This window comes from Lathamus discolor, chromosome 10, assembly GCF_037157495.1.
Source record: "Lathamus discolor isolate bLatDis1 chromosome 10, bLatDis1.hap1, whole genome shotgun sequence".
Taxonomy (NCBI): Eukaryota; Metazoa; Chordata; class Aves; order Psittaciformes; family Psittacidae; genus Lathamus; species Lathamus discolor.
In genome coordinates this window covers 19,765,068-19,789,119 of record NC_088893.1, presented here as the reverse complement: position 1 = coordinate 19,789,119, position 24,052 = coordinate 19,765,068, and the positions used below count along the sequence as shown (strand labels likewise).

General features: G+C 47.6%; 2 protein-coding genes across 3 annotated transcripts; one reads left to right on the top strand and one right to left on the bottom strand.

The window, feature by feature from the left end:
- The first annotated feature begins 235 nt into the window (after positions 1 to 235).
- Positions 236 to 19,213, top strand: KIF3A (kinesin family member 3A). Of its 2 annotated transcripts, XM_065690950.1 has the most exons (19): positions 236 to 326; positions 1,659 to 1,941; positions 3,517 to 3,661; positions 3,903 to 3,987; positions 4,120 to 4,225; positions 4,949 to 5,088; positions 5,966 to 6,163; positions 6,512 to 6,686; positions 7,616 to 7,717; positions 9,311 to 9,382; positions 11,246 to 11,254; positions 12,233 to 12,389; positions 12,947 to 13,127; positions 13,419 to 13,529; positions 14,240 to 14,365; positions 14,977 to 15,030; positions 15,172 to 15,240; positions 15,436 to 15,560; positions 16,071 to 19,213. In XM_065690950.1, exons 1-19 carry the CDS (start codon positions 321 to 323, stop codon positions 16,117 to 16,119), a joined length of 2,193 nt encoding a protein of 730 aa, XP_065547022.1. In that variant the 5' UTR covers positions 236 to 320; the 3' UTR covers positions 16,120 to 19,213. The 2 variants fall into 2 exon arrangements, with proteins under 2 accessions (XP_065547022.1, XP_065547021.1); XM_065690949.1 differs by lacking the exons at positions 9,311 to 9,382; positions 11,246 to 11,254.
- A 1,099-nt stretch (positions 19,214 to 20,312) lies between these two features.
- Positions 20,313 to 23,694, bottom strand: IL4 (interleukin 4). The gene is made up of 6 exons (XM_065690144.1): positions 23,631 to 23,694; positions 22,988 to 22,993; positions 22,332 to 22,414; positions 22,038 to 22,085; positions 20,560 to 20,691; positions 20,313 to 20,417 (listed from the first exon to the last, which is right to left on the bottom strand). Exons 1-6 carry the CDS (start codon positions 23,692 to 23,694, stop codon positions 20,313 to 20,315), a joined length of 438 nt encoding a protein of 145 aa, XP_065546216.1.
- Positions 23,695 to 24,052: the final 358 nt, after the last annotated feature.

Here is a 24,052-nt window from a genome sequence, read left to right as displayed (position 1 = left end):
GCCCGTCCCCGCCCCGAGCGCCGCCATTGCGCCGCAGTGCCTCCAGCCCCGCCCCTCGCCCTCCGCCGTTCCCATGGCGACGCCCCGCCCATCCCGGCCGCTCCGTCCCGGTCATTGGCTGCCTTCTGCCACCAATGACCGTGAGGGGCAGGCCGGGCCCCTCCTTTCCTCGCCAGGCATTGGGTGCGCGGCCTCCGCAGCGCGCGGGGATTGGCTGCGGGTCGCGGCGGCGCGGGGCGGGCGCAGGCGCGGTGCTGTTATTGTCCCGCTGTGCCGCACGGCGGGTGCTTGCGCCCGGTGCCGCCGCCGTTGCCGCCGCCATGCCGGTGAGCTCCGGGGCTGCGGGGGGGGGGGGGGAGCTGCCGTCCGGTGCCGTCCGGTGCCGTCCGGTCGCCGCGTTCCTCGGGCGGTCGCTGACGGGAGCCGCGCGGTTCGCAGGCCCCACCGATGCCGGTCCCGGCTCGGGCGTGCGCCCTCCTGTCAGGCTGGGTGGGGCGGGGCGGTGGCGGCCCCGGCTGCCCCCGGCGCGCAGGCGGGCGGCGGGGCGGGTGGGCCGGGTGCGGAGCGGAGGCGGCGGTGACTGGGCGGCGGCGGGCGGCCCATCCTGAGTGCCCCGTGCCGGGGGCTCTCACCGCGGAGGTGGAGCAGGGGGGCAGCAGGATCCCGCCTCCGCCGGGCTGAGCCCAACCAGCCCCTGCTTCCAGCACAGCAGCAGAAGCGTTCCTGGCCTCTGCCAAGGCCTGGGAGGAGTCCAGGCGGGTGGCAGCTGGTGGGAGAGGCGCTTGGAAACGCGGTTTGTTTCCTGTGGGCACCCAAGCTGGCTGCTCTGGAAGGAGTTAGAACTGAACTGCAGCGTCTGTCGCCAGTAGTGCCTTAGACTAGATCAAATCGGTTTGGGGCTTAGTTAATCAGGAGAAGCATGTGACACCCTTACTGTGAGGGTGCTGAGGCGCTGGCACAGGGTGCCCAGAGAAGCTGTGGCTGCCCCATCCCTGGCAGTGCTCAAGGCCAGGTTGGACGCAGGGGCTTGGAGCAAGCTGCTCCAGTGGAAGGGGTCCCTGCCCATGGCCGGGGTTGGAACTGGAGGAGCTTTAAGGTCCTTTCCAACCCAAACAGTTCTAGGGTGAAATTACTCAGTGGTGCTTAAAAATTTGTAGCTACTTCATAAAAGCAAAGGTTTGTGTGCAGATTCAGCAGGTACAGTGAAGCTTGTCACTTAAGTGAATTCCCTTCAGGCAGTGCTCACTGGTATCTGTTCATGCCATCTGTAAGGTCTGGGACTTGTGTGCTCCAGTGAGAGAGCACAGTCAGTGTTAATGTCAGAGAACAGCATGGCTGTGCTTGACTTCCAGCCAACTGCTTGCCCATTGTTTACAAGCATGAAATTGTTCCTTGAAGAAAATCTTAAGTTACGCTGACTGTGAAAGCCTCAAGTTTTACTCAGTCATTTTCCACGTGAGGAAGCAGAAGAAGATTGCACTAAGTGTACATTATTCTTTCAGCTGTAATTATAAACCAGTTCTGGTTTTAAGTCCCCAGATTCATGATCCTAAGGAGATGCATGCGTCTAATCAAGCACAAGCACTGTTGAATCACCCAGGTATGTTAACAGCAGTGTTACAGCCTGTGTATTTCCTTTTCTCTTTTAATAATTACAGATCAACAAGCCTGAGAAGCTGGACAAGCCAGAGAGCTGTGATAATGTCAAGGTTGTGGTTCGGTGCCGGCCTCTTAATGAACGAGAGAAAGCTACAGGCTACAAAATGGCAGTGAATGTGGATGAAATGAGAGGAACTATAACTGTTCATAAAACAGACTCATCCAATGAGCCTCCCAAGACATTTACATTTGACACGGTGTTTGGACCAGAGAGTAAACAGCTGGATGTTTATAATTTAACTGCAAGACCTATAATTGACTTTGTCCTAGAAGGATATAATGGTAAGTCCCTTGTTGTCAAGGATCCCACCTGCTATTCTCTGCATTGTTAGAGTTCCTGTTGATCTTATTTAATGGAGTTTCACCTCCTGAAGGCTATAGCCCTGCCTTGTTTCTGTTGTTGCCTCTAACTTAAAATAGCCTGAAGGTACTTGCTGTTCTCATTACTCAGCCATTGTGCCTACTATGATCATTTAACAGTGGGAGTTCAATGATGACCAAGACTCAGCTGATGTCAGGTAGCTCTGTGGTTTTATTCTGTGTCTTCTGTTTGCAAAGGATCTGCACTTTTTCTCATTATCAGAATTCTCAGTGATTCTTCACTGTACAGTTTCAGTCCTCAGTCAGCTGCCAGGGTCTTGCAGTGACCAGGTATGCATACCAGGCTTGTGCACGTAACTGCTGCCTCTTCTCTGAACTTTGCTGTTTTAAACTAAGATGACTAGTAAAACACATCTGCTCTACGCACAGATAGTCTTTTACTTCCTAGAGCTGGGAAGAGTATGCGTGCGTGTCGTTATGCATGTAAATGTAGTATGTAAAGGAAGGCACATGCTAGTAAGGAAGCAAATTACTGCTTTCCATAACAGTATGCTATAAACAACAACACATTACAAAGTTCTTAAAGGTCTGTGAATGCCTAATAAGCTCTTGTGCTAACACACCCGGGTTTCAGCTGATGAAAATTCATGGCTCAAAATGTCATGGTTCAAAGCTGCACCAGGGGAGGTTTACACTAGACATCAGGAAGTATTTCTTTATGAGAGGGTGGTTAAACACTGGCACAGGCTTCTTAGAGAGGTGGTTGATGCCCCAAACTTGTCAGTATTTAAGAGGTGTTTGGATGATGCCCTTAAAAACATGTTTTAACTTCTGGTCAGCTCTGAACTGGTCAAGCAGTTGGACTGGAGATGAGTTGTAGGTCTCTTCCAACTGAACTAATCCATGCAGCTTTTCTGAACTGCAGCATCAGTAGCTTGACAATGAAAACTGGAGTTTTCAGCAGGGCTAGGCAGAACTTAAGGTCCAGTGTATTTCTGCAGTACCAGAGTCTGGGTTCTCAGGAAGGTTTCTGTCTGTCTTCCTGTGCAGGCTGATTCTCTAGTCCAAAGTATAGCTGCATTTGTAGGTTTAGAACTGGGCTTAAGCTGTGGCCTTTGGTGTAAAAGCCTTGTGCTGTTTCTGCTGTGGCTAAGATGCTAGCAGTAGTTGGGTTTTCAGTTGGTATATAATGATTTCCCTCTAATTGGCCATGTTATTAATCGGGCTTGCCTTAATTACTTGCGTGCGAGACCTAAGAGTGCTTGCACTCCATGCTCTAATAACTTTGCAGAGGTAAACCAAGCTGGCTTTTTCTTGGGTGTCTTGCAGGCTCTATAGGCCAGTGGCTCAGCCCTGTTTGTGGTGGTTGGCCAGCACTTGTTTTGCTCCTGGCCTTGTACAGCATCTACTGGAGTTGGTGGAAAACTTCAACTCCTTAACAGCAGAGGTTTTAGTGCTGTCAGGCTAAGAAGGAATGGAGTAAAACTGCAGTTAGCAACTTCTTAGAGTTTGTTTGTATATCTTCTTATCCTTCAGGTACTATTTTTGCATATGGGCAGACTGGAACAGGCAAAACCTTCACCATGGAAGGGGTCCGAGCAGTTCCTGAGCTTCGAGGCATCATTCCCAATTCCTTTGCCCATATATTTGGTCACATTGCCAAAGCAGAAGGGGATACAAGGTAAGCAGCTTCTCTTCCCTGCTTCAGTCTTGAGTGTCTGTCTATAGCAGGAGCCTGACCTTAACAATGTCAACTGAAATGGTGCCTCTGACCCTAACTGAAAGAGTGCTACTTAAGCAGTTCTCGATGGGGAAGTAGGGTTGTGGTTTATATTACTGCATTTTCTTTGCGCTCTGTGATTGTGTTTGTTGGACTTTAGCAGCTATCTCACTAAGAAAGCTGCCCAACTCTTTGTCCTCAGGTTTTTAGTTCGTGTCTCTTACCTGGAAATTTACAACGAAGAAGTGAGGGACCTGCTAGGAAAAGACCAGACACAGAGATTAGAGGTGAGCTGTAGTTCGGAGTGTGATGTCAATTTTCAATCACTGAATGCGATTAGGTTTAAAAACCACTGTACCATGGGAAACTGCTGTTGGGGATCTCCGAAGCAGGCTCAGTCTAAACTGTTTCTCTCTTAGGTTAAAGAGAGACCTGATGTGGGAGTTTATATCAAAGACCTTTCAGCTTATGTCGTAAACAATGCAGATGATATGGACAGAATCATGACTCTGGGCCACAAGAACCGTACGTAGCCTTGCTGTGGGCAGGTTTATAGCTTGGGCAGAATGGAGTCTGGTTATGAGACTGCAGTAAGAGATCCAAGTCCTGATGCTTGAAAGCTTGGTCAGCTGAGCACAGCAAAAAGGACATCTGCCCCCAAAGCTCTTTCATGCAGGGGCAGGTAAAGAAGGCCATGCCTCTCACATTGGCCAGTGGCAGTGGCAAAGGGGAGGATGCAGCGAGTGCAGTCAGTGATGTCAGGGTTGCTAGTGTGTGTCCTTGTCCTTTATCCTCTTCAGTTCTGGTCAGGATGAGCTATCACTGTGCTGTCAGTGGGAGGTGATTTATGTTTTCTGGAAGACTTCTTAATTAGGCTCAGATCCTTCTATGACCTAATTCTGACTACTGTTGCTCTTGGCATGGATTGCTGTGTTCTTATTGCTCAGGGATCAGCTGTGAGTACCTTTAGGCTACTGATCTTTATAGCCTTAAACAGATGAGAACTGCTGCTGCTCTTGGGATGGGAGTCTGTGGTGGGTGTTGAGTTACAGCAGGCTGTAACATTTCTGCTAGTCCAGATTGGAGATGTGCCCAAGGATATGGTTTGTTGCTGACTCTGAGCATCCCTCTTATGAAAAACCAGGGTTGGGTAAAGAGGTGGAGATAAGTCTCCTTAGAGAGCAGGAAGTGTTCCAGGAGCATGTGACTAATTCTGAAGGCGTCATTGCTTTTTCTCTCTGTTGAAAGGTTCTGTTGGTGCCACAAACATGAATGAGCACAGCTCTCGCTCACACGCCATCTTCACTATCACGATCGAGTGCAGCGAGAAGGGGGTTGATGGTAACATGCACGTGCGCATGGGCAAGCTGCACCTCGTAGACCTCGCGGTGAGTAGGACCAGCTGGGTCTGCCATAATGTGTGGTGGGTATGGCTGCTTGTGTGTGCCTTGCTGAAGGCACAGGAAAGGGTTCACAGCTAAAGCCTAACTTGTTTGATGCTCGACTTCTGTGAAGTATTCATTTGAGGCCTTAAATTAGAGGTGTACCAGGAAGAGTCTCTAGTGTAGCTAAAGCCTGTCTCAGTAAAAGGGTTCTCTTGCTTCTGGAAATGAATCATTGAATGGGTAAACTACATTAGAAATTGCTCTGGGCAGCAGAGCTGGTGCTTTGCAAGAGTGGGGGTTTTCTTGTAAGAGGGTTGTGAGCGTGCAGTTCATCACTTGCAGGTTCCCTCCCTCTGCCACTCACTTTGAACCAGTGTGATTGTGCTGGTACAATATGTCTTTAGCCCCAGCTTTATACTGGAGTATTTTTCCTTGGAGCAGATGCAGAAATTGGAGGCTACAGGCATTCAATGTCTACATATTAACCTTATTTACATAGTATATATTTAGGTTGCTCTAGGAAACTCTCCAAAAATAATTGCAGTGGGGCTTTTAGCCCTTGATCTGCTGTTAAAGTCTGGAGGTAGTGCCTGGCAGCTCCACCTGAGGTGCCTCATAACTGCTGCCTTGCTTCTCATAATGTTTCTGTTCGTGGAGACAAAATCTGCATTAATTTGAGCAATCCAGAATTTTCTGGCACTGAGGCTTCATCTAAGATCTGTTTAACTTGTCTCTTTAACAATGTGTGAGGTGCTTAGCCAGGTCCTCTAATAATGGAGGAGGTAGTTAGTGACATGGCTGCTGGCAACACTTCAGGTGTAGTTGATCCTATTTGGAGGGAAATGATCTGTTGTAACTCGTGCTCCTGTTCCTTTTCCAGGGTTCTGAAAGACAGGCAAAAACTGGAGCCACAGGGCAGCGCCTGAAGGAAGCTACCAAGATCAACCTCTCTCTTTCCACACTGGGGAATGTTATCTCTGCACTGGTGGATGGCAAGAGCACCCACGTGCCCTACCGTAACTCCAAACTTACACGGCTCCTTCAGGATTCTCTGGGCGGCAACTCCAAAACCATGATGGTAAGCTGAGAGGTGCAAGTTGTACAGGCATAGCATACTGACTTTGCCATGAGGACAGCATGGCATTTACCTCTTGATTTAGAGCTGGGTTCAGCTTAGAGATCATTCTGTGCATCCTTTTCTATTTTTTCTCTTTGCCTCTGTACAGATGAGGTTCAAACCGCAGTGCAAATGTGTACGCATTTGTAAGATCTAATAGAAGCTGTGCTTGGGTAGCCAAAAGCAGCTTTGGTGTAGGAAAGCTTGGGGAAGAGTAGCAGTGTGAGATTGGCAGGGTTGGGGATAGGTCTCTGAAATTACCTATTCTGGGCTCTGCCCTCTGCTAACTCGGTCTTCCCTGTGTCACAGTGTGCAAACATTGGCCCAGCTGACTACAACTATGATGAGACTATCAGCACTCTCAGGTATGCAAACCGAGCCAAGAACATCAAGAACAAAGCCAGGATCAATGAGGATCCTAAGGATGCTCTGCTTCGCCAGTTTCAGAAAGAAATCGAAGAGCTTAAGAGGAAACTAGAGGAAGGTGAGTTTCTCCTTCCTTCTGGTGTATCTCTTCATGGCAGTGCTCATTCTGCTTGAGTGTGAACATTCTCTGCTAGTGGAAGATATGTCACAGGAGTACAGGAGTTTGGTAGCTGGTGCAGTGCAGTGTCCTGGTTCTGTTGGCCCTGCTGGGTTCCTGGAGAAGAAGGGTGACACATAGACTTAGCTAGATCAAATGGGCTTCAGGTTTAAGATGCTGCCCTCAGTGACAGATGCTGTAGCTGAGCATATAACTAACATTTCCAGAGCAGCTATCTTGGGTGCCCACAATGCAGTGTTCAAGGCCAGGTTCAATGGGGCTTGGAGTAACCTGCTCTAGTGGAAGGCATCCCTGCCTGTGGCAGGGATTGGAACTGGATGAGCTTTAAGGTCCCTTCCAACACAAACCAGGCTGGGATTCTGTGATGTTAAATACTGGATTCTATTCAGTTTGGTTTCCAGACTCGGCCTGAAACATCTGAACATCATGTCTGCAATGGCAACAGTGACAAACATTTGTGACCTGGTTATGTTTCTCAGTTAACAGCCACTGAACTTCATGTGTACAAGTGTCTGATTAAGTTGTAGGTCTGTGTGAACTTTGTTCCCCTGAATGTTTTCCCTTCCATCTTGGGTATAGGGAGATCCTGCTAGAAAGACTTCGTAGCCTAACACTTTAGCAGTGCAAATGTTATTTATTTCCTATAAAAAAACACCCACTTGAGCTTTAACATATACACATTGACTGCTTATCTTGATTTTTTTTTTTCCCTGAAGTTCCTGAGCTGTGGCAAGCTGTCTGTGTTCAACACTGAATGACTTCTGCAGGTGATGTTGGACACTGCGGGGTTTGGACAGATGCTGCTGTCACAGTAAAAAGCTGAATGAGGTGAAGGAAAGCGCATCAAAAAGCACCTTCTTCTGTTCTAGGGGAAGAGATATCTGGTTCTGAGAGCAGTGAATCTGAAGAGGAGGATGAAGATGATGAAGGAGAGATTGGAGAGGATGGGGAGAAAAGGAAGAAACGGCGGGGTAAGGCAGTAGAGATTCCCGTCAGTGCCACCAGCCTCCTCTTGTCTAGGAGCTGGAGCCAGGAACTGTAGCTGGAGCCAGGTGGGGAAAAGTGGAGGTATAAAGCTGCCCTACTGCCGCTGCAATTATCATGCCTCTCCTAGAAACCAAGCTGTTTGGTGCTGTCTCTGTAGATGGACAGCTCTGGACATGTATAGAATCTGCTTCCACTTGGGTAGCTGTGCTTGTGGTAACATCTCCTTTGTGGTGGCTCCTTGGTTGCCGCAAGGTGGCTGTGTATGGCTTGTGATTGGTGGTGTGGAACTTCCCCTGCTCGTCGTGGAGGTGGGAGGAAGAAGGCACCGAGCATCAGTGGTAGGCAGATGTGGTTTTTATAACCAAGGGAATGGTTGGAGGGGAATTTTGGCTGTGGTTTAGGCAAAGGATTCATCTGTCTTATGGATGTTCAGTAACTGACTCTTCTGGTGTCCTGTTTTATGTTGATAGAGGAAAAACCTGACCTTTGGGTATCTCTGCAAGCTGAAAAGCTGAATGGGAACTGCGCATCCCTTGTTTGGGAGCACTTTGGAAATCCTGTGGTGAAGTGGACTTTGTCCTGCATCAGTGCTGAACTACTGTGTAACATCTAAACCCCAGGGGATATTGCTGAACTTAGAACTGTAGGTCACAGTGTCCCATGGGATGCTGTGGCTTCCAGGGAGCTTGCTATGCCCCTAAAACCTTCACAGGGAATAGAAAAGTCCAGTGCTACAGCTCAACTTGCAGCTTCTCTAGTAAACTAACTTTGACATTCAAACTCCCTTCCTGTCCTGAAGTGCTTGCATATCTTAAATAATTGCTGTTAAAGCATTCCTGCTTCAGATGCACTGTCTTCATTTTGGTGTCTGCCCAAGTAGAGTTGTAAATGCCCTTTGCTATTTTGGTGCTAATGCTTTTGGTGATAGTTGTAACAACTTCATTTTTCACCTTTTGGTAATTTCTAGAAACAAAAAGGTGGAGCACTGTCTCTATCAAGAACCAAACCCTGCCCAGATGTCCTCCCAAGAGGAGGACACCTTCAAAATCCTGCTTGGCTTAGCAGGGCAAATAACTGACTTCCAAACAAGCTGCTCTAGTTAAGTTCCCTATGTAAGGGTGCTGCTTAGGAGTACACACAGTAGCTGTCCCTGTGTAAGCTGATTCTGCCTTCTAGAGGGAAACATGCACATTGCCATGTACATAAGACTGGAAAGGACTCTTGGTCACAGAATCCTCTGCTGCTGCAGATATCCACAGCCTTCTCCACTGTGATCTGGTTTTCTGTGCTGTTGTTGCCTGAGATGGAAGCTGCCTTGGCATGTTGATTCAAGCTGTAGGCTGGTTAAGATGGGTTTTAACTGAAGTGTCTTTTTGAGCATGCTATTTTGTGCTGGGAAATGGTGGCTTTGCAAGCTGAATCTGGGAGGGATCCTAGCAAATGCTTCCTAATGGGAACTTGTGCCTTTCTGAACTAGGTTGCTGGCCCTTCTGGGTTTCTTTCCTTTAGAACTAACTTCCCATCTGCATGTTTCTTCCTCTCTGGGTCTTTCTGTGGGACGCATTTCTGTTTTCCAGGCAGTAGCAGCAGCAGTAGTTCAGACTCTACATGCTCTGTCATAGAGAAACCTCTGGATAAGTCCTTCACTAGTGAGTGGGAGCTCTTAAGTCCTTTAAGCTTTGGCCTCTTCATAATCTGCACACTCCATTTCGCAATGCTGCGTACTTCCTGCTGTGTCTGTTGGAAAGATGAACCTGAACCTTCAGCTCTGCTAAAGCATGCCTTTCCTTTGCTGCTTCCATGCTTGAAACAGTTGTTCAGTGTGCACATTGTTAGCCAGCTATGTGAGAGAATAGGAAGCAATTGGGTACACTGCTTGAGCAAGATTTAAAGACAATGAAGAAATAATAGGTTAAAAAAACACAACCCAGTTTGCAACTTGTGTTAAATGATCCTTCTAAAATATCAGGAAAGTCTGAGCTAACTTTATGGGAGCTGCTCCAATATGAGTTCATAAAAAGGACAGCTAGACAGGTGACATGGGTTGTGCTATGTTATATTGCACTCTGCCTGCTCAAATTTAGTTTTTGAGGAGGCAAATGGAGCTGTGAACAAACAACATGAGGTTTAGGTTTATACATGCAAAGAAAACAACTAATGCTTGGTTGATTGGCTTGGTGGTGGTTGAGGTTTAACTGCCCCACAGCATCAAGTTATTGGTCATTGTGGAACTTAGTTCAGAGGAACAAGGATCTACATTTTGGTCTAGAAGTGAGGCAAGTCTGGCCTGCTCCTGGCCAGAGAGAGGGCTCTGTGCCTTTAAAACCCTTACAGTCAGTGATGGCTGAAGAAATAAATCACGTCTTAGGACTCTGCTTGTAGAGACTTCACCCACTTTTGTGGCTATCCTGAATAGATGCAGTCCCTTCTCCCCGCTGTGTGGAGAGTCTGGAAAGTATTGCTGTGTAATTCAATTGCACTTACCCTAGTTACATTAGTGGAAAGCATCAGCTCAGAGAAAACATGGTAGCAGGTTAGGAAGGATCACAACCTAAGGGAGACCCTTGGTAGGTCTGCAGTGGTTGGCTTGGAATCTGCTTGCTTCAAACTTGCTCTTTCAAAGCTTGCTTGAAACCTGAGTATTTTACTTGCGTGAGGACAGTTAATAGCAAACTGCTGCTATGAGATGAGTCCATCTCCTGCGGGTTTGGAGAGAGCTTTGTTGTGGAAGTCGTGCTGGGCTTTTGGTGCTTAGGATCAGTGTGGCTATATGTGGTTTGAGATATTAACTGTCCTCCAGTGTGACCCCTTTGCATGTGGTGTCTTTCACTGTCCCCTTCCTGTCCTGCCGTTTTTTGTTGTACTTGCTTGAATAACCAAACCTGCCTATATACCTCTATGGAAGCATCAGTTACTGCAAATTAACCTACTAATACCCTGTGTAATTAAATGGAGAAATCTTGTGCTGAGACTCCCTATGTGCAACTGCCATGTATCTTGCAAAGAATTGGCTTGAAACCTTGGTTAAAACTTTGAAGGTGTCTGCTGAATGCTAATATTTTACAGGTAATATAACAGAATTGGCTGTCTTGAGTAGGAGGGAAAGCATTAAGTCTCTTGTTGAAGAAATCCACCCTCTAATTGTTTCTTAGGGCATGATCTTTGCGGCAGGCTCCTAATGTTACACTTAGATTCTGCATTGCATTGAATGGGCAGGAGAATGCAAGAGTGAGCTGAAGATTATCCTGGGTATGCAAAGCACTCTGATGTACAGAAACTTTCTCTGCTTTAGCATAAAATCACGATGCGTTCATGTTGGCTCTAATAGAGTTCTTTAAAGTGATGATGAACCTGTGTTTTCTACTCTAGAAACATGCATAAGCAAATTATGTTTGTTCTGATGCTGATGATCTCTGTCCAAAATGATCAAAGCAGTAATATATTTTCTTTCCTCCTCTTTTTATGGTACGCTGCCTCTCCACGATTTGCTTTCTACTTCCTCTTAATGCAAGATCAAGCAGGTTGGTGTAATGGATTTCCACCTCCTCAGAATACCCTTGTAGAGCTTGAGAAAGTGCCTTACAGCTTGGTTTAGTTCACCTTTTTCTCCTATTCTGGGAACAACTTCTTGAGCATGTTCTAAGCATACATATTATGTCATGCAAAAACATTCCCTTGACAGTCAATGGCTTCTTCTTAGTTTCTAGGCATCTGGATTCTACGGGTTTTTTTCATGGCTGGAGAAGAACAAAACCAGAAAACAAAGAATTTGCTTGTAGTGACTAATGGGAGATATAGGATTTCAGAGAGACCTGTGGATTTGAGGAACGCTTGTAGGTTGGGTCTTGGTGTTCCTCTGGGATTACGATGAAAGCTGACCAAGGACTTGCAGAGTAACTTCCAAGAGCAGCCTCACACTTTGTTTCTAAATGGGGTGTTTGAGACCAGCCCTTCAGGCTGATGGGCTCAATGAGCTGCTCTGGCCACTTCCTTTGGAACCCTCCATGGAATGTACCTGGTTTGCTGTAGCAGTGAAGTAGTAGTAATGTTGTAAAGACAGTTGATAAATCCCAGCAAACCTTCCTGCCTTGGGGATGCCAATCTGAAACTTGAGTATGTAACTTTTGATAGCTTGGGTCTTGTAGCTGTAGGTCAAGGCAGCTTTTGGTTTTCCTTTATTCAGCCTAATCTACCCAGTTAGAACATGTGAGTTTCCAGCTCAGACTTTGGGCAGTGGTCCTTCTCCAAGTGTTCTGTGTTGTCTATTTTGAGGTCATTATGTTTTAGTTATGCAGCATTCCTTCTCTATAGGAACTGGTGACAACTGGTCAATGTTAAAATGGGATTTGAAAGACTGAGTTGTGCCTGGCTTGGAGCTGACATCTAATTAAATATGTTAAATGCAAGTATTGAATCTGAACCTGGAAAAAAAAAGCCATGTTGTATAAACTGTCTTATTTGTCTGTGAACTGATTTGTTTTCCCTGTCTCTTTCTAAAGGCAAAAAGAAAGTTTCCCCTGATAAGATGGTAGAGATGCAAGCAAAGATTGAAGAGGAGAGAAAAGCTCTTGAAACTAAGCTTGATATGGAAGAAGAAGAAAGAAATAAAGCCAGAGCTGAGCTGGAGAAGAGAGAAAAAGACTTGCTTAAAGCTCAGTAAGTATGCCTCTCTGGGCAGTTTGGGGTTTTCCTTCTTTAACCTGCAACTCAGTTCTGGATATCTGGAAATGCCTGGTGAGGTGCCTTTGTATAAACTGAACAGCTGAAAAGCCACTGAGATCACAGTGGCCCATGCAAATAGGGCAGTCCTGCTGCCAGAGGCTGCTCCAGCAGCAGCCAGCATTCCTGGTTGGCATCTCAGCTGCCCTGCCTTGATCTCTGTTCATTCACTTCCATTCTGCAGCTGCCTCTGGGCACTGCTGTGCTGGCAGGGCCCTTGGGGAGGGGGTGCCTTGGGCATCCAGGCAATGTCACTGTGGACTCCCAGCCCCTCACAGCGGGGACTTTAGCTAGGGAGACTTCTCTGCTGACCTGATTTGCTTGTGGGAAAGCTGGGGCTCAGGGAACTCCCTGCATTCACTTGCACTGCCTCACCCCCACTTAAACCCTTGACAGCAAGACAAGTTTTTCCAGCCCTGCAAATGCCGTCTGGGCTGTAAAACTGAGCTGGACCTGCTGCCTTGTGAGAAAGTTTTACACTTACCTGTCTCTAGACAAGAGCACCAGTCCCTCTTGGAGAAACTGTCTGCACTGGAGAAGAAAGTGATTGTAGGAGGAGTGGACCTGCTGGCAAAAGCAGAGGAGCAAGAGAAGCTTCTAGAAGAATCAAATATGGAACTGGAAGAACGAAGGAAGAGAGCAGAACAGCTTCGCAAGGAGCTTGAGGAGAAGGAGGTGAGGTTATATGCTGTAGCTGTCTGAATACAGCAGTGGCAGGACACAGTGTTGTGCCTTGGCATTGCCTCTGTGCATGAAACATGGGTCTGCTCTGAAAAGTGTAGCAGAAGTGAATTGCTTCAGAGGCCACACAATGGCACTGCAATCGCTGTGGGGCATAGCCAGGGCTCCAGGCCCTTGGCAAATGCTTTCGTTTGTTCAAGTAGTTTCTCCTCTTGTTCATAGTATTGCAGATAGTTTCTTTGATTAAGTTAATGTATGGATGTCTGTGTTGAATCTTGCACACAGCAAGAACGCTTGGACATCGAGGAGAAGTACACCAGTCTCCAGGAAGAAGCACAGGGGAAAACCAAAAAGCTGAAGAAAGTTTGGACCATGCTTATGGCTGCAAAATCAGAGGTTAGTGTCTGAGGTTCTCAGCCTGGGATCATGTGAGGGACTACAGCTGGGAGAGGGGTAATCTATCAGCTGTGTAACACAAAGATCTAATGAAGTCTGGTGTCAGAGCTTCACAGGGGCATGTTGTAGAGCATTCCCCAACCCAGGCTGAAAGGAAGGATGTGTGAGACAGATACACACATACATAGAGAAGGAAAAACACTGGGTGTTTTGTTTGAGCTGCCAGGCAACAGCTTTCCAAATCTCCTGCTTTGCAGCAGCCCAGTGCTGCTCTGCTCTTAGCTGTCTGTCTATTCTCCCTGTTGCCCTTGTTATCTCTTGCTCAGTCACTGGATGAGTGTGTCCTTTGGTTGGTATCCTGAGCTCCTGTTTCACAAAATTGCTTTTTGTCTTTGGTATCAGAGGTTTTCCTTGAAATCTTGCCAGGGATATAACTTGGCTCACACTCTTCATCTGCTCTTAGCTGGTGCAGAGCTTGGGTTGGCAGAAAGTCAGCTTCAGTTTTATGAAGCTGAGAACTTAATGTTGCTCTCAGCCATCTGAGCTGGAACGTTCCAGAGGGTTTATTCTTCAGAGATAAAATATTCTTGTACTTATAACCAGAGTTTGCTTTGTTTCCTGAAATTTTCCTATAGGCTGAAGACTCATTTAGGCTTTTACCATGTCTTAAGCTAGCTCTGATCCTCTCAAATGCTCTCTGGTTTATTCAGATGGCAGATCTCCAGCAAGAGCATCAGAGAGAGATTGAAGGATTACTAGAGAATATTCGGCAGCTGAGCAGAGAACTTCGTCTTCAGATGCTTATCATAGACAACTTCATTCCTCAGGACTACCAGGTAAAGACAGAGAACCAAAGCCTGTGACATAAGATTGTGCTGTGCGTGCTGAGCCCTCCAGCTTTTATTCTGTCCACTGAATGGAATGAGTTGGTTCTTGTCTTTTCATGAGGTAGTCACAGTGCACTGGTGGACACTTGTCTGTTAGGCACATCTGTGGCACAGATGACTTGGTGTATGCTGCTGTGACCTTTCCTTTGCTGTGGCTCAGCTAAGCAACTTGGTGGCATTCATGTGTTGGTGTCATTATCTGGGTTGTTAGAACCAGGTGATGCTGAAGTAAGAAAAGATGCTGCTGACAAGTGACTCTTGCAACCTGATGGGTTTCCAAGTGAAGTTTATTACTACCCTGATGGCACTGGCTTAATGGGAAGCCCATGCTTTAGTGGGAACTCCCAATCTGAGAGTGGTGTTTTTCTCTTCTGTAGGCTTTAAAGTATAAATAGGTGTGTTTGAACAGGATATGGCTGTCTTGATTAAAGACAACTTGCAATGGTCAAAACTGTTGTTAAGCAGCTTGTCCAGGCCTTTAGGGATGTATCTTCTGGAGAATGCATCTGAAGAGTGGATTGTGCCAGTCTAGAACAATTACTGTTCCAATTTCTTTCTAGGAAATGATTGAAAACTACGTTCACTGGAATGAAGACATCGGAGAATGGCAGCTGGTAAGTTTGCTGGCTGTAGAAGCCAGTGTTAGCAGGAGCTTCTAAGGAGTTTAATTGAGCCCAGAAGTAAACTGCTAAAGCTGTAGTCACTTTTGCTGTGCACAGCAGGCTCTGCTAACAGACCTTCTTTCTTTCTTTAAGAAATGTGTTGCATATACAGGGAACAACATGAGGAAACAGACTCCTGTCCTGGATAAGAAAGAAAAAGATGTGAGTGACTCTTTCTAAGCATGTGTTAAACTGTGTGTGACCAAGTTCTGCTACCTGTGCCTGTGTATTGATAGAAAAACTGCCCAACTTCTTCTCTTTTGAAGAGAGGAGTCTTCCTAGTGTTAGAAAAGCACTGTGGATCAGGGCATAAAGTCATTCTGATGTTCCTGTTTTGTGGGTGTTTTGCCTTTTTAGCCCTTTGAAGTGGACCTTTCCCATGTTTACTTAGCCTACACTGAAGAAAGCTTGAGGCAATCGCTGATGAAGCTGGAGAGGCCAAGGACTTCAAAAGGAAGATCCAGGCCCAAGACGGGTAGAAGGTGAAGAACTTTGGAGTATCTATGTGGGGGATTTACCCAGGGGAAAGCTTAAGTCTGTGCATGCAAACTGACCATAGATCTTCAAACGGTTGCTTAGTGAGAAGACACAATGCTAACATTTTGCGCGGTATAAAGTTTATCTGTGCTGAGTATGACAGAACCAAGCTGAAATCTCTTTACCACAGCAGAATCTTGTCCAGGAAGACTTGTCTGGGTATTTTTCTGATGCCTTTTTGCTTTATTCCTGTCTTCTGGCTCCTTGCTTTATTTTGCTGTGTTCTGTGGTTCAATTCAACACCTGACTCATTGACTGATGTTACTGGAAAGTTGCGTGCTGTTGGGGGAGATTTCAGCATGGATTTCCTTGGTTATTTTTGGTTTTGACAAATACTTGGAAGAGTAACGTTGTGTAGTTTTAACTTGAGATGTGGCTGCTCCCTGTCTTTCCTAGACAGCGTCATGATGTGTGTATGGTGCTATTTTTCCCTTTCCTTTCTGCTCTCCAAACAGAAAACGTTCGGCAAAGCCAGGAGCTGTCATTGACTCTCTGCTGCAGTAGGTGTGACCTGTTCAGAATTGCCGTATAAATCAGTGAGTGTGTAAGATTGGGCCAGAATATGGAGTTCAAGAGGTGGCACAGTTTGGCTATAAAATCCATACCTTGGTGGTATGGAGCTTTATTTTAAAGAAATGTATTTTTCCTTAGTTGCCCGTATATTGTATGTTATATTAACATAATATTAAACTGGTATATATGATGGTTGTGAAATTCCATGTGTTACCGTGTTGTGCAGGGAAACTGTTGTTGGCAGTCCTTGTTGAGATGTAGAAAATAAGGGTTCTAGATGTGTGTTTAAGTGCTGTAGACATGTTAGCTCAAAACAGTTGATGAAATCCTACAGTTAGAGGCAGGTAAATCTGATTTATGCCCTGCTTTGCACATAACTGGCAGCTTTCACTCTTGTCCTCTGTTGCACTGATCTGTGTTTGTATGTGGTTGCTGCAAACCTTTAGGAGCATCAAACCCTTTTATTTAAATACCCCTCACTGTGGCTATTAACCTGATTGTGTTGTGTATGGAATACACAGTCCTTTCCCCTTCCTTTGCTGTCTTGCTGTACAAAGAAAGTAGTTGCATAGGGGAAACATGAACTACAAAAGTCTGTGGCTTCTGGGAAGGGACCATTCTCTGTTTAAGTGCAACAGAAAACAAATATGTCTAAGTAGTGCTTTTATCTTTGTATGCCCATGATCTGGCACTGTGGGGAATGGGGCCTCTGATGCGAAGGCAAAGGAGCTCTCTTGGGTTTACTCTCCTGTTAAGGCTGTGTGGCAGCGTTGCTTTGGCTGCTTTTTATGCTGTTAATCTGGAATTTTTTACATGTATGTGAATTGTTTTGGAATCGCAGCAGCAGAGATTATTTAAGGGGAATGCTGTGACACTAGGACTTGGCTTCAGCCATGGGACTGAGCATTATGGCTCCATTCTCCCATCCCAGGCTCCAAGGGTACTGGACCGGTGCTCTGCACTGAGGGTGAATTTGACTCTCCTGTATTAAAACAGGCATGAATTACCCAGAACAGTAACATCCCCTGAAGTAGCTGATGCTGTTTGTGTTCCTGTGTCATCTCTGGTTCCTGGCTATGATGAGAGGAAGCAAATCCTGGTTTCTGATAACAACCATTTCTTTGTGGTGGCTGCTCTTTTCTTTGATATTTATGCTGCTAACAGACACGTATCACTTTAATACGTTGCTTTTGTGTCACAGAAAAGGCATTCTGAGCTGCAGGCACTGGAGTGGCTCCTGTGCCAGGGTGGGGATGGTCAGCTGTAATTTCTTGTGATCTTCATGTTACCTAGAGATTTAGAGAGCTGTGATCACTAATAGGAGAAATAGAGTCCTCAAGCATGACAGAAAGCACAAGACAGCTCCTTAGGTGTCCTAAGTTCTTGCATAGCCACGTTTGCAATTACCAGAGTGTTCTTGTGAAGTACTTAGAGTAGGTAAAAGTCAATAGCCCTTTCTTGTGGTCATGATGCTTAACTAGATGTACCTTGTGGCTCTGTGACAGGTCTGTAGCAGGATCTGTACTAGTTAAAACTGGTCTTGTAAGGGCACATTTTGCTCTAGAGATGTATTCAGTCCTATTCTAAATGAGTTGTAAGCTCTTCCCTGTTGTGTTTTAGCTGTGTGTTTCAGGACAATGACGTAGAAGAACTGCCCTGTTTTGGGGGGCAATGTCACCAAAGTTCATACAAGATCTGGCTTTGTTGCCTGAATTCATACAAGTTAGAGATACAAACCCTGGCATTTGTTTTCTCTAGCCTAGCACTGAAAGAGGTAAATACTTGCAAGTTTTGTGGACTGCAGCTGTATTTGGCTTGGCTTTTGAAGACCTGACCTTACTTTGAGGGTGCTTAGATACACTTGGGCTCTCATGTAACACACTTCCCATCAAACAAGATCAAACAGCTTAAATGCTGTTTTGTCTTAGGCTTTGTGTCAGTTCTGAGTCCAAGCAGACAGATGCGTGGTTTGGGCCTGTACTAGTTCTCAGAACCAGGGCTAATTGTTGTATTCCCCTTGTGTTACATCTTGCTGTGCTAAGCTTTAAGTGATCTGTTTATAAGGGAGTTTCTGCTGAACTGTGCTTTCAAAAGGACCATTAAGAAGTCTGACAGGCATCTGTGGCTTAAAGATGCCACTGTGAACCATGGCGCTGCAGTTAAAATATTTACAACTATAAAGGCCTATGCTTTACAATTTAATCAAGTTACAGTCCTGCTGCTGAGAACAATAGTATTCCACATAGTTAAGTGAGCCTCGGGCCAGAGAATACAATAACTGCTTGCACACCTTTAATTGGCAGAAACTAGTTATAAACTCCTGTTACAGGGGCTTGGAGAACAGATTATCTGCTCTTACAAGAGGGCTTTATTTAAAGTGGAACTCTTATCACAGTTAGGGTCTATCAGCTTGGCTCACCTTTAACTGGTGCGACCTGTTGCAATTCTGGGCACTCTTTTGAAACCAGGGAGTCTGCTTTGCAGGGTTAGCACATGGGCCCTCTCTAGCCCTGGGCTGTGAATGTCTAATGGGTCCATGATGGGTTTTAATGCAGAAGGAGTTTGGTTCGTGTGGGGTTTTCTAAGAGCTTCACGCAGCCTTTCTCATCCCAGGTCAGTACATGCTCTAGAGTATTTACCAAAAACCAGATTACCATAATATACACAGTGTGTGCTCATCCTTGCATCTTGCTACCAGAAGATTCCCCTCATTCCAGACCGTTGACCTTAACATTGAGGGTTTTGGCACATTATGTTGTTTAATGTTGTGTAAATGAGTTATTTTGTATTTAACTTGTTCCTGATCCTTTCTTTGAGAGGAGGGGAAGATGGTCCTTAGTGCCTTTCACTGACTACACTGCACGTGTCCAGCTTTCACCTTCTCAACGGTTCTGCTTTGCCAGTCCTGTAAATAGGATAAACCACTAATCTGTCTTTATGATTTGTCTTCCTATTTATTGGTTTTCTAACTGTTTATTTCTGGTTATTCTTTGGTTTATGATTAAACTTCATTCATTACACTGTATATATCAGTATTGTGTCCCTGGAGCATGTCCATACCATGAAATAAAACTCTGGATTCCTAGTTGCACCTCTGTGCATGTTTCTGAAACACCTTTACACATACAGCAGCTTTCTATGTCAGAAGATGCATCGGGAAGGGTAAACCAGTCTGTGTGTCTCTGTGATGCACAGTACTCACTGGAGAAGTTGGAGAAGGGAGTTTGGGTGTGGGAACCCCATTGCCAAGGCCTGTAGCATGGGCATGCAGCTCTTGTGGAAGAGATGGAAAAGGCAGGACTTAGGAGATGCTTTGCAAGACTCTGGAGATCAGTGGGATGCCCCAAGAAGCTGGTGAGCCCCTGTTCAAACTCATCCTCTCCTGAGGAGGAGGAGAGCTCAGCTGAGCCAGAGCACTGCGGGAGCAGCAGCTTGTCCACTGGTGCTGCCTGTGTTCTGCCTCTTCCTGCCCACCTACATGGCATAGGTGGTACAGCTGATGTGGAGATGCTTTTCACACTGTTCTGCCTCAAAGCGTCTCTGTGCTACACCCTGAGCCTGTTGCCCTGGATTCCTGCAGATGCTCTGAATTCGCCTGCAGCCACTGGAAACGTTCAGCTTGGTTTCCTCTGGAAGACCCTCCAGCCTGCTCATGCACTAGGTAATAAGTTGGTTGTGCTCTGGTAATGCTGCAGCTCTGCTGTGTAGTGACTTGGCCCAAAGCAAACCCTGCACCATCCTGGGGCTTTCCCAACTGCCAAAGTAAGTTACAAAACAGTGGACTTAATGGCTATAAACGCCCTTATTTGTAAAGTCCCATTCCATCTAGTGTGCTGGAGCCAGCACTGCCCCTCCAGGCCCTTGTTGGCCCTTTGACATCATGGATAGAAAATACCCATTCTTCCCTGCTCTGCCATTCTCCTCTGTCCTAGCCATAGCCTCTCCTTGTGTCCCTCAGCATCTCTGCTGGGATTGATATCACCAGGAGCCGGGGGGCGGTTCTCTACGCTCTGCCTGGCACCTTCAAGCTCTCGAGCATGCTGCTGAGCTCTCCAGTTTCTAGCCCGGAGGCATCTTCCACAATGGCAGCAAGTTTAGTGCAAAAATACATTTATTTAAAGAAGTTATTATAAATAATCTCTGACAAATACAGCATTATAGTTACACATAGACCAAAGTGGGGCTCACTTCAGGCTCTGCCCTTTTACTAGTCGTTGGAGGGCTCTGCGCAGGTCCAGTAGGAAATCACTCAGGGAGGTAGTGCTGCCTCCTGCCACGGGGCACGGGGCCTGTGAGAGGGCAAAAGGGTCATTAGGGTGTTTGCTAAGGGGGGACCTGCTTCTGCAGCATGGTCCTGGCTGCTGGGGGTGAAGGGGTGAAAGCAGAAGCAGTGACTGAGGGAGAAGCTGATGCCGTGAGCAGGGAGGGTACCTTGTAGACTCTGCTCTTCCTTCGGAGCAGGCTGAGCAGGTTGAGGTAGATGCCCTCCAGGTGCCTATGGCAGCTCCGGCCCTCCCCGGCAACTGTGGTGGCTTTGCATAAGGTCTCCAGGTCCTTGCCTTGCTGGAAAGAGACACGTGTGGTGTTTGGGACACCCTTTGTGTGCAGTCACGGCTTCATCCACAGCAGATTAAACCAGAGCAAATAACCCTGGCCTGGTTTGGGTTGAAGGGACCTTAAAGCTCATCCAGTTCCAACCCCTGCCACACACAGGCAGGGACAATAACACATTTCTGTCCCTAAGGGCAGGTACAAGGTACAGCAGGAGATGTCAAAGCCCCCCTGAGGCTCCCCAGTCTGCTGCTGTCCTGGTGGTGACAAGTCCTGGCAGAGCTCGGCACAGTGGTGAGCACCCTCATGTTTAGAGCATCGTGCTCCTGTTGCAAGCATGAACATGGGGCCTGGCGCTCAGGGAGCTGCTCCCTGTGGGTTCTATGGGAATGGGGCTGATTTGGGGGGGCAGAGGCTCTTTGGGAATTACAAAAGCCCCTGGGAAGAGGAGATGTTGCCTCCAGCATTTGCTTTGGGGGGATAAAGCCCCATAGCAGAGACACATGAAAGATGAGGAGCTGGTAAATGAAGTGCTGGCAATAAGGAACTATTTTGTCTTCCCTGGGGAATGTTCCCAGCACAGAGAAGGTCACTGAGCCCTGCTTGCTCAGATCTCCTCAGCTTTAAACCAAGTGACACCGCCAGGTAAGTGACCACCCTGTCCCCATGAGCACAGGTCTGCACGCGCTGGGTCACCCTGAGCACCTCTCCTTGCTCCCAGGGCCCTTCCCTATGGCAGGAGGGTGCAGGGACCCCCGGGGGATGCTCAGCCCCACAAAGGGAGGCTGCTGCAGCCCTGGGCTGGTGCCTGTTGGTGCAGCTCGGCGTGAGGGCATCGGCTTTCTGTGAAAACAGGAACTCTGGGGCCGGGGAGCTCAGCTTAGGCAGCGTTTTCAGAGCAGAGCTAGGCTTCACTATCTGCTATTAAATCTGCTAAGTGAGGAGCCTTCCCCAGATAAGGGCTAAAGAGGGATAGTGTGTAACCAGCGTGTGCGATAGGCACGTGTGGGTGTCTCTGAGGTGGTGGCACACTGCTCCAAGGCAAGGGAAGAAGTTCCTCTCCTCCTTTCTGAAAAGCTTGAGGGCCCCTGAGTGCTGCTCAGACCCATGCTGCCCGTTCCTGCCCGTCCCTCTGGCCTCCCCTGTGCCTCCGGGATGTCCAGGATGGAGATGGATGAGGGCACCAGTGTTGCACTGCTGGGCTCCTTACTCCCATGCAGTGCTGCAGGACTCCGAGGGCTTCGCACCTCCATCCTGGCTATCCCATGCTGTCCTCTGCCCCAGCATCCTCTCCTGGTGCCCATCGTAGCCGTACGATTGTTGTCAAACAAGGACAAGTTCCTCTTTTCCTCTCTTACCTTATCGCCTGCAAAAACATTTGTCACATTCATCTTGTCACAGGAAACCTTTATGGAGACAGAAAGGAGAGGAGAGCAGAGATCAGGCCAGGGAAAGGGCTAACACGGATCCATCCTGACGTGAGCAGACACCCGTCTGTCCATCCGTCCATCCATGCATCCATCTATCCATCCATCCGTGCCCCAGTGTGCTGTGAACCGCTTGCTCCGAGCCTGCCTTTGCCTCAGCATCGCTCTCACCCAGCCCAATGCAACAACTCATCCCTAAAGCTGATCCATGAGGACGAGCCCTACCTTCGCCTCCAGGAGCTCGTCCAGCAGCCTGATGCTCTCCTTCAGGAAGGTGGAGGTGTGGAGCAGAGCGGCTGTGTGGCAGCCTGACAGCACCAGCAAGGTGAGCAGCAGGGGCACCAGGATGCTCATGGCCTGTGTGCACTGAACCCTGTGCTGCAGGTTCTGGATATTTTGGTGCCCGACACCTGGGTGTGCTTTTCTGGAAGAACCATCTCAATTTATGGCTGTGAAATTGCTGAACCTGTAGGAAAAATCTCATTTTTCTCTGACCTGCACTTTCCAAGGCTGCTCCCATCCAATTAGGACAACAGGTCTTTGGTGTAAAAGTCAAGCTTTTCTTCTGATCTTGCATTACGTTTCAACGTAGGAAATTTCCACCCTAAGATAACGCTGGTAGGAGTCAGGTCACGTACGAGACAAGTGTGTAAGCTCTCAGGTTTGGGGATTCTTCATTTCTAGGTATCCCAACACTTTCTCTACGCCGTGAGGTGAAAGCAGCCGAACAGAATCTGACCACGCTCCAATAGCGGAGCTTTGCCTTTTCTTCCTCTCTATCCATCCTGTGAGCTCTTCCACCTTGTGTTTCATTTGACTATCTCCAGATCATGCAAAGCATCCTTCATCTGCGTGTGATTTTCTGTCTCTGCTTATCTTACCTTGCGCTGGGGAGAAACAGAAAGCGCAGCAGAGGCTGCAGGGGCCCGGGGCACAAACACCTCCTGGGCAGGAGCAGGGCATCGCTGAGGCTGGGGGTCATAAAGAGTTGGGGGCCCTCCTGGCCAAATGGGACCCCGCAACAGCGTGACGCTACATGGGACAATGTGGTGATGGGCAGGGAGCTGGTGCAGCGTGGTCCTGTGCCACTGATGCTGGTGCTCATGTGGGAAAACGGGTTTTGTGCCTCTGCTCCAGCACCCGGCGTCCCTGTGAGCAGCAGCATCACTCCATGGCCTGAACCTCATTCCCCATCATCCCATCCTGCCCCGCTCGGGAGCGAGGTTCAGGCCATGGGCTCTGCTCCTCCACCGACCAGCACCACTGCAGGAAATCATGCTGAGACACGAGCTGAGCTGGGAAACTTTGGAGTTTTGTAATAACTAATAGGTATTTTTGTAACTCAAATAGCAACTTGCCATCAGATGCTTGATAAGAGCCTGCGAGTGCTCGACTGATCCGGGAGCAGCCAGACTGAGAGTGATTGTGTTTGTCTAACTGCGAAATGCCCCTGATGGAGCTGGTGCCACTGACTCAGAAAGACCTTTGTGAGGGATTTGCCGGCGGAGGGCTGACGTTTCCTACCTGCACCATCTCGATGGGCAGCAGATAAGCACCGGAGGTGGTGGCCTCCGTGGATGGTGGCCATGGGGCCGGGCTCCCCGCTGGGATGCCCAGAGCGGCCCCACTGCACTGGCGGTGGGTGGGTGGGAGGCTCCCTGGTGGATGTTGGAAGAGGGAATGGATGTGTGGTCCCATCCTGCAGACGTAGTGATTTCCCCAGTGATCGTGGTGTAAAGCTCTAAAACCGGAGTAAATGAGCAGAAAATGCTAAATTAACAGAAAAAAGTAACCTTTGAGCTACTCGGGCTGAATCATGGTGGAAAACCGCATCACTGGTGATGGGGAAGCCACCGGTTGTGTTGGGTTTGGTGGCAAAGGGGATACAGGGGTGGCTTCTGTGAGAAGCTGCTTGAAGTGTCCCCATGTCCAATAGAGCTACAGCC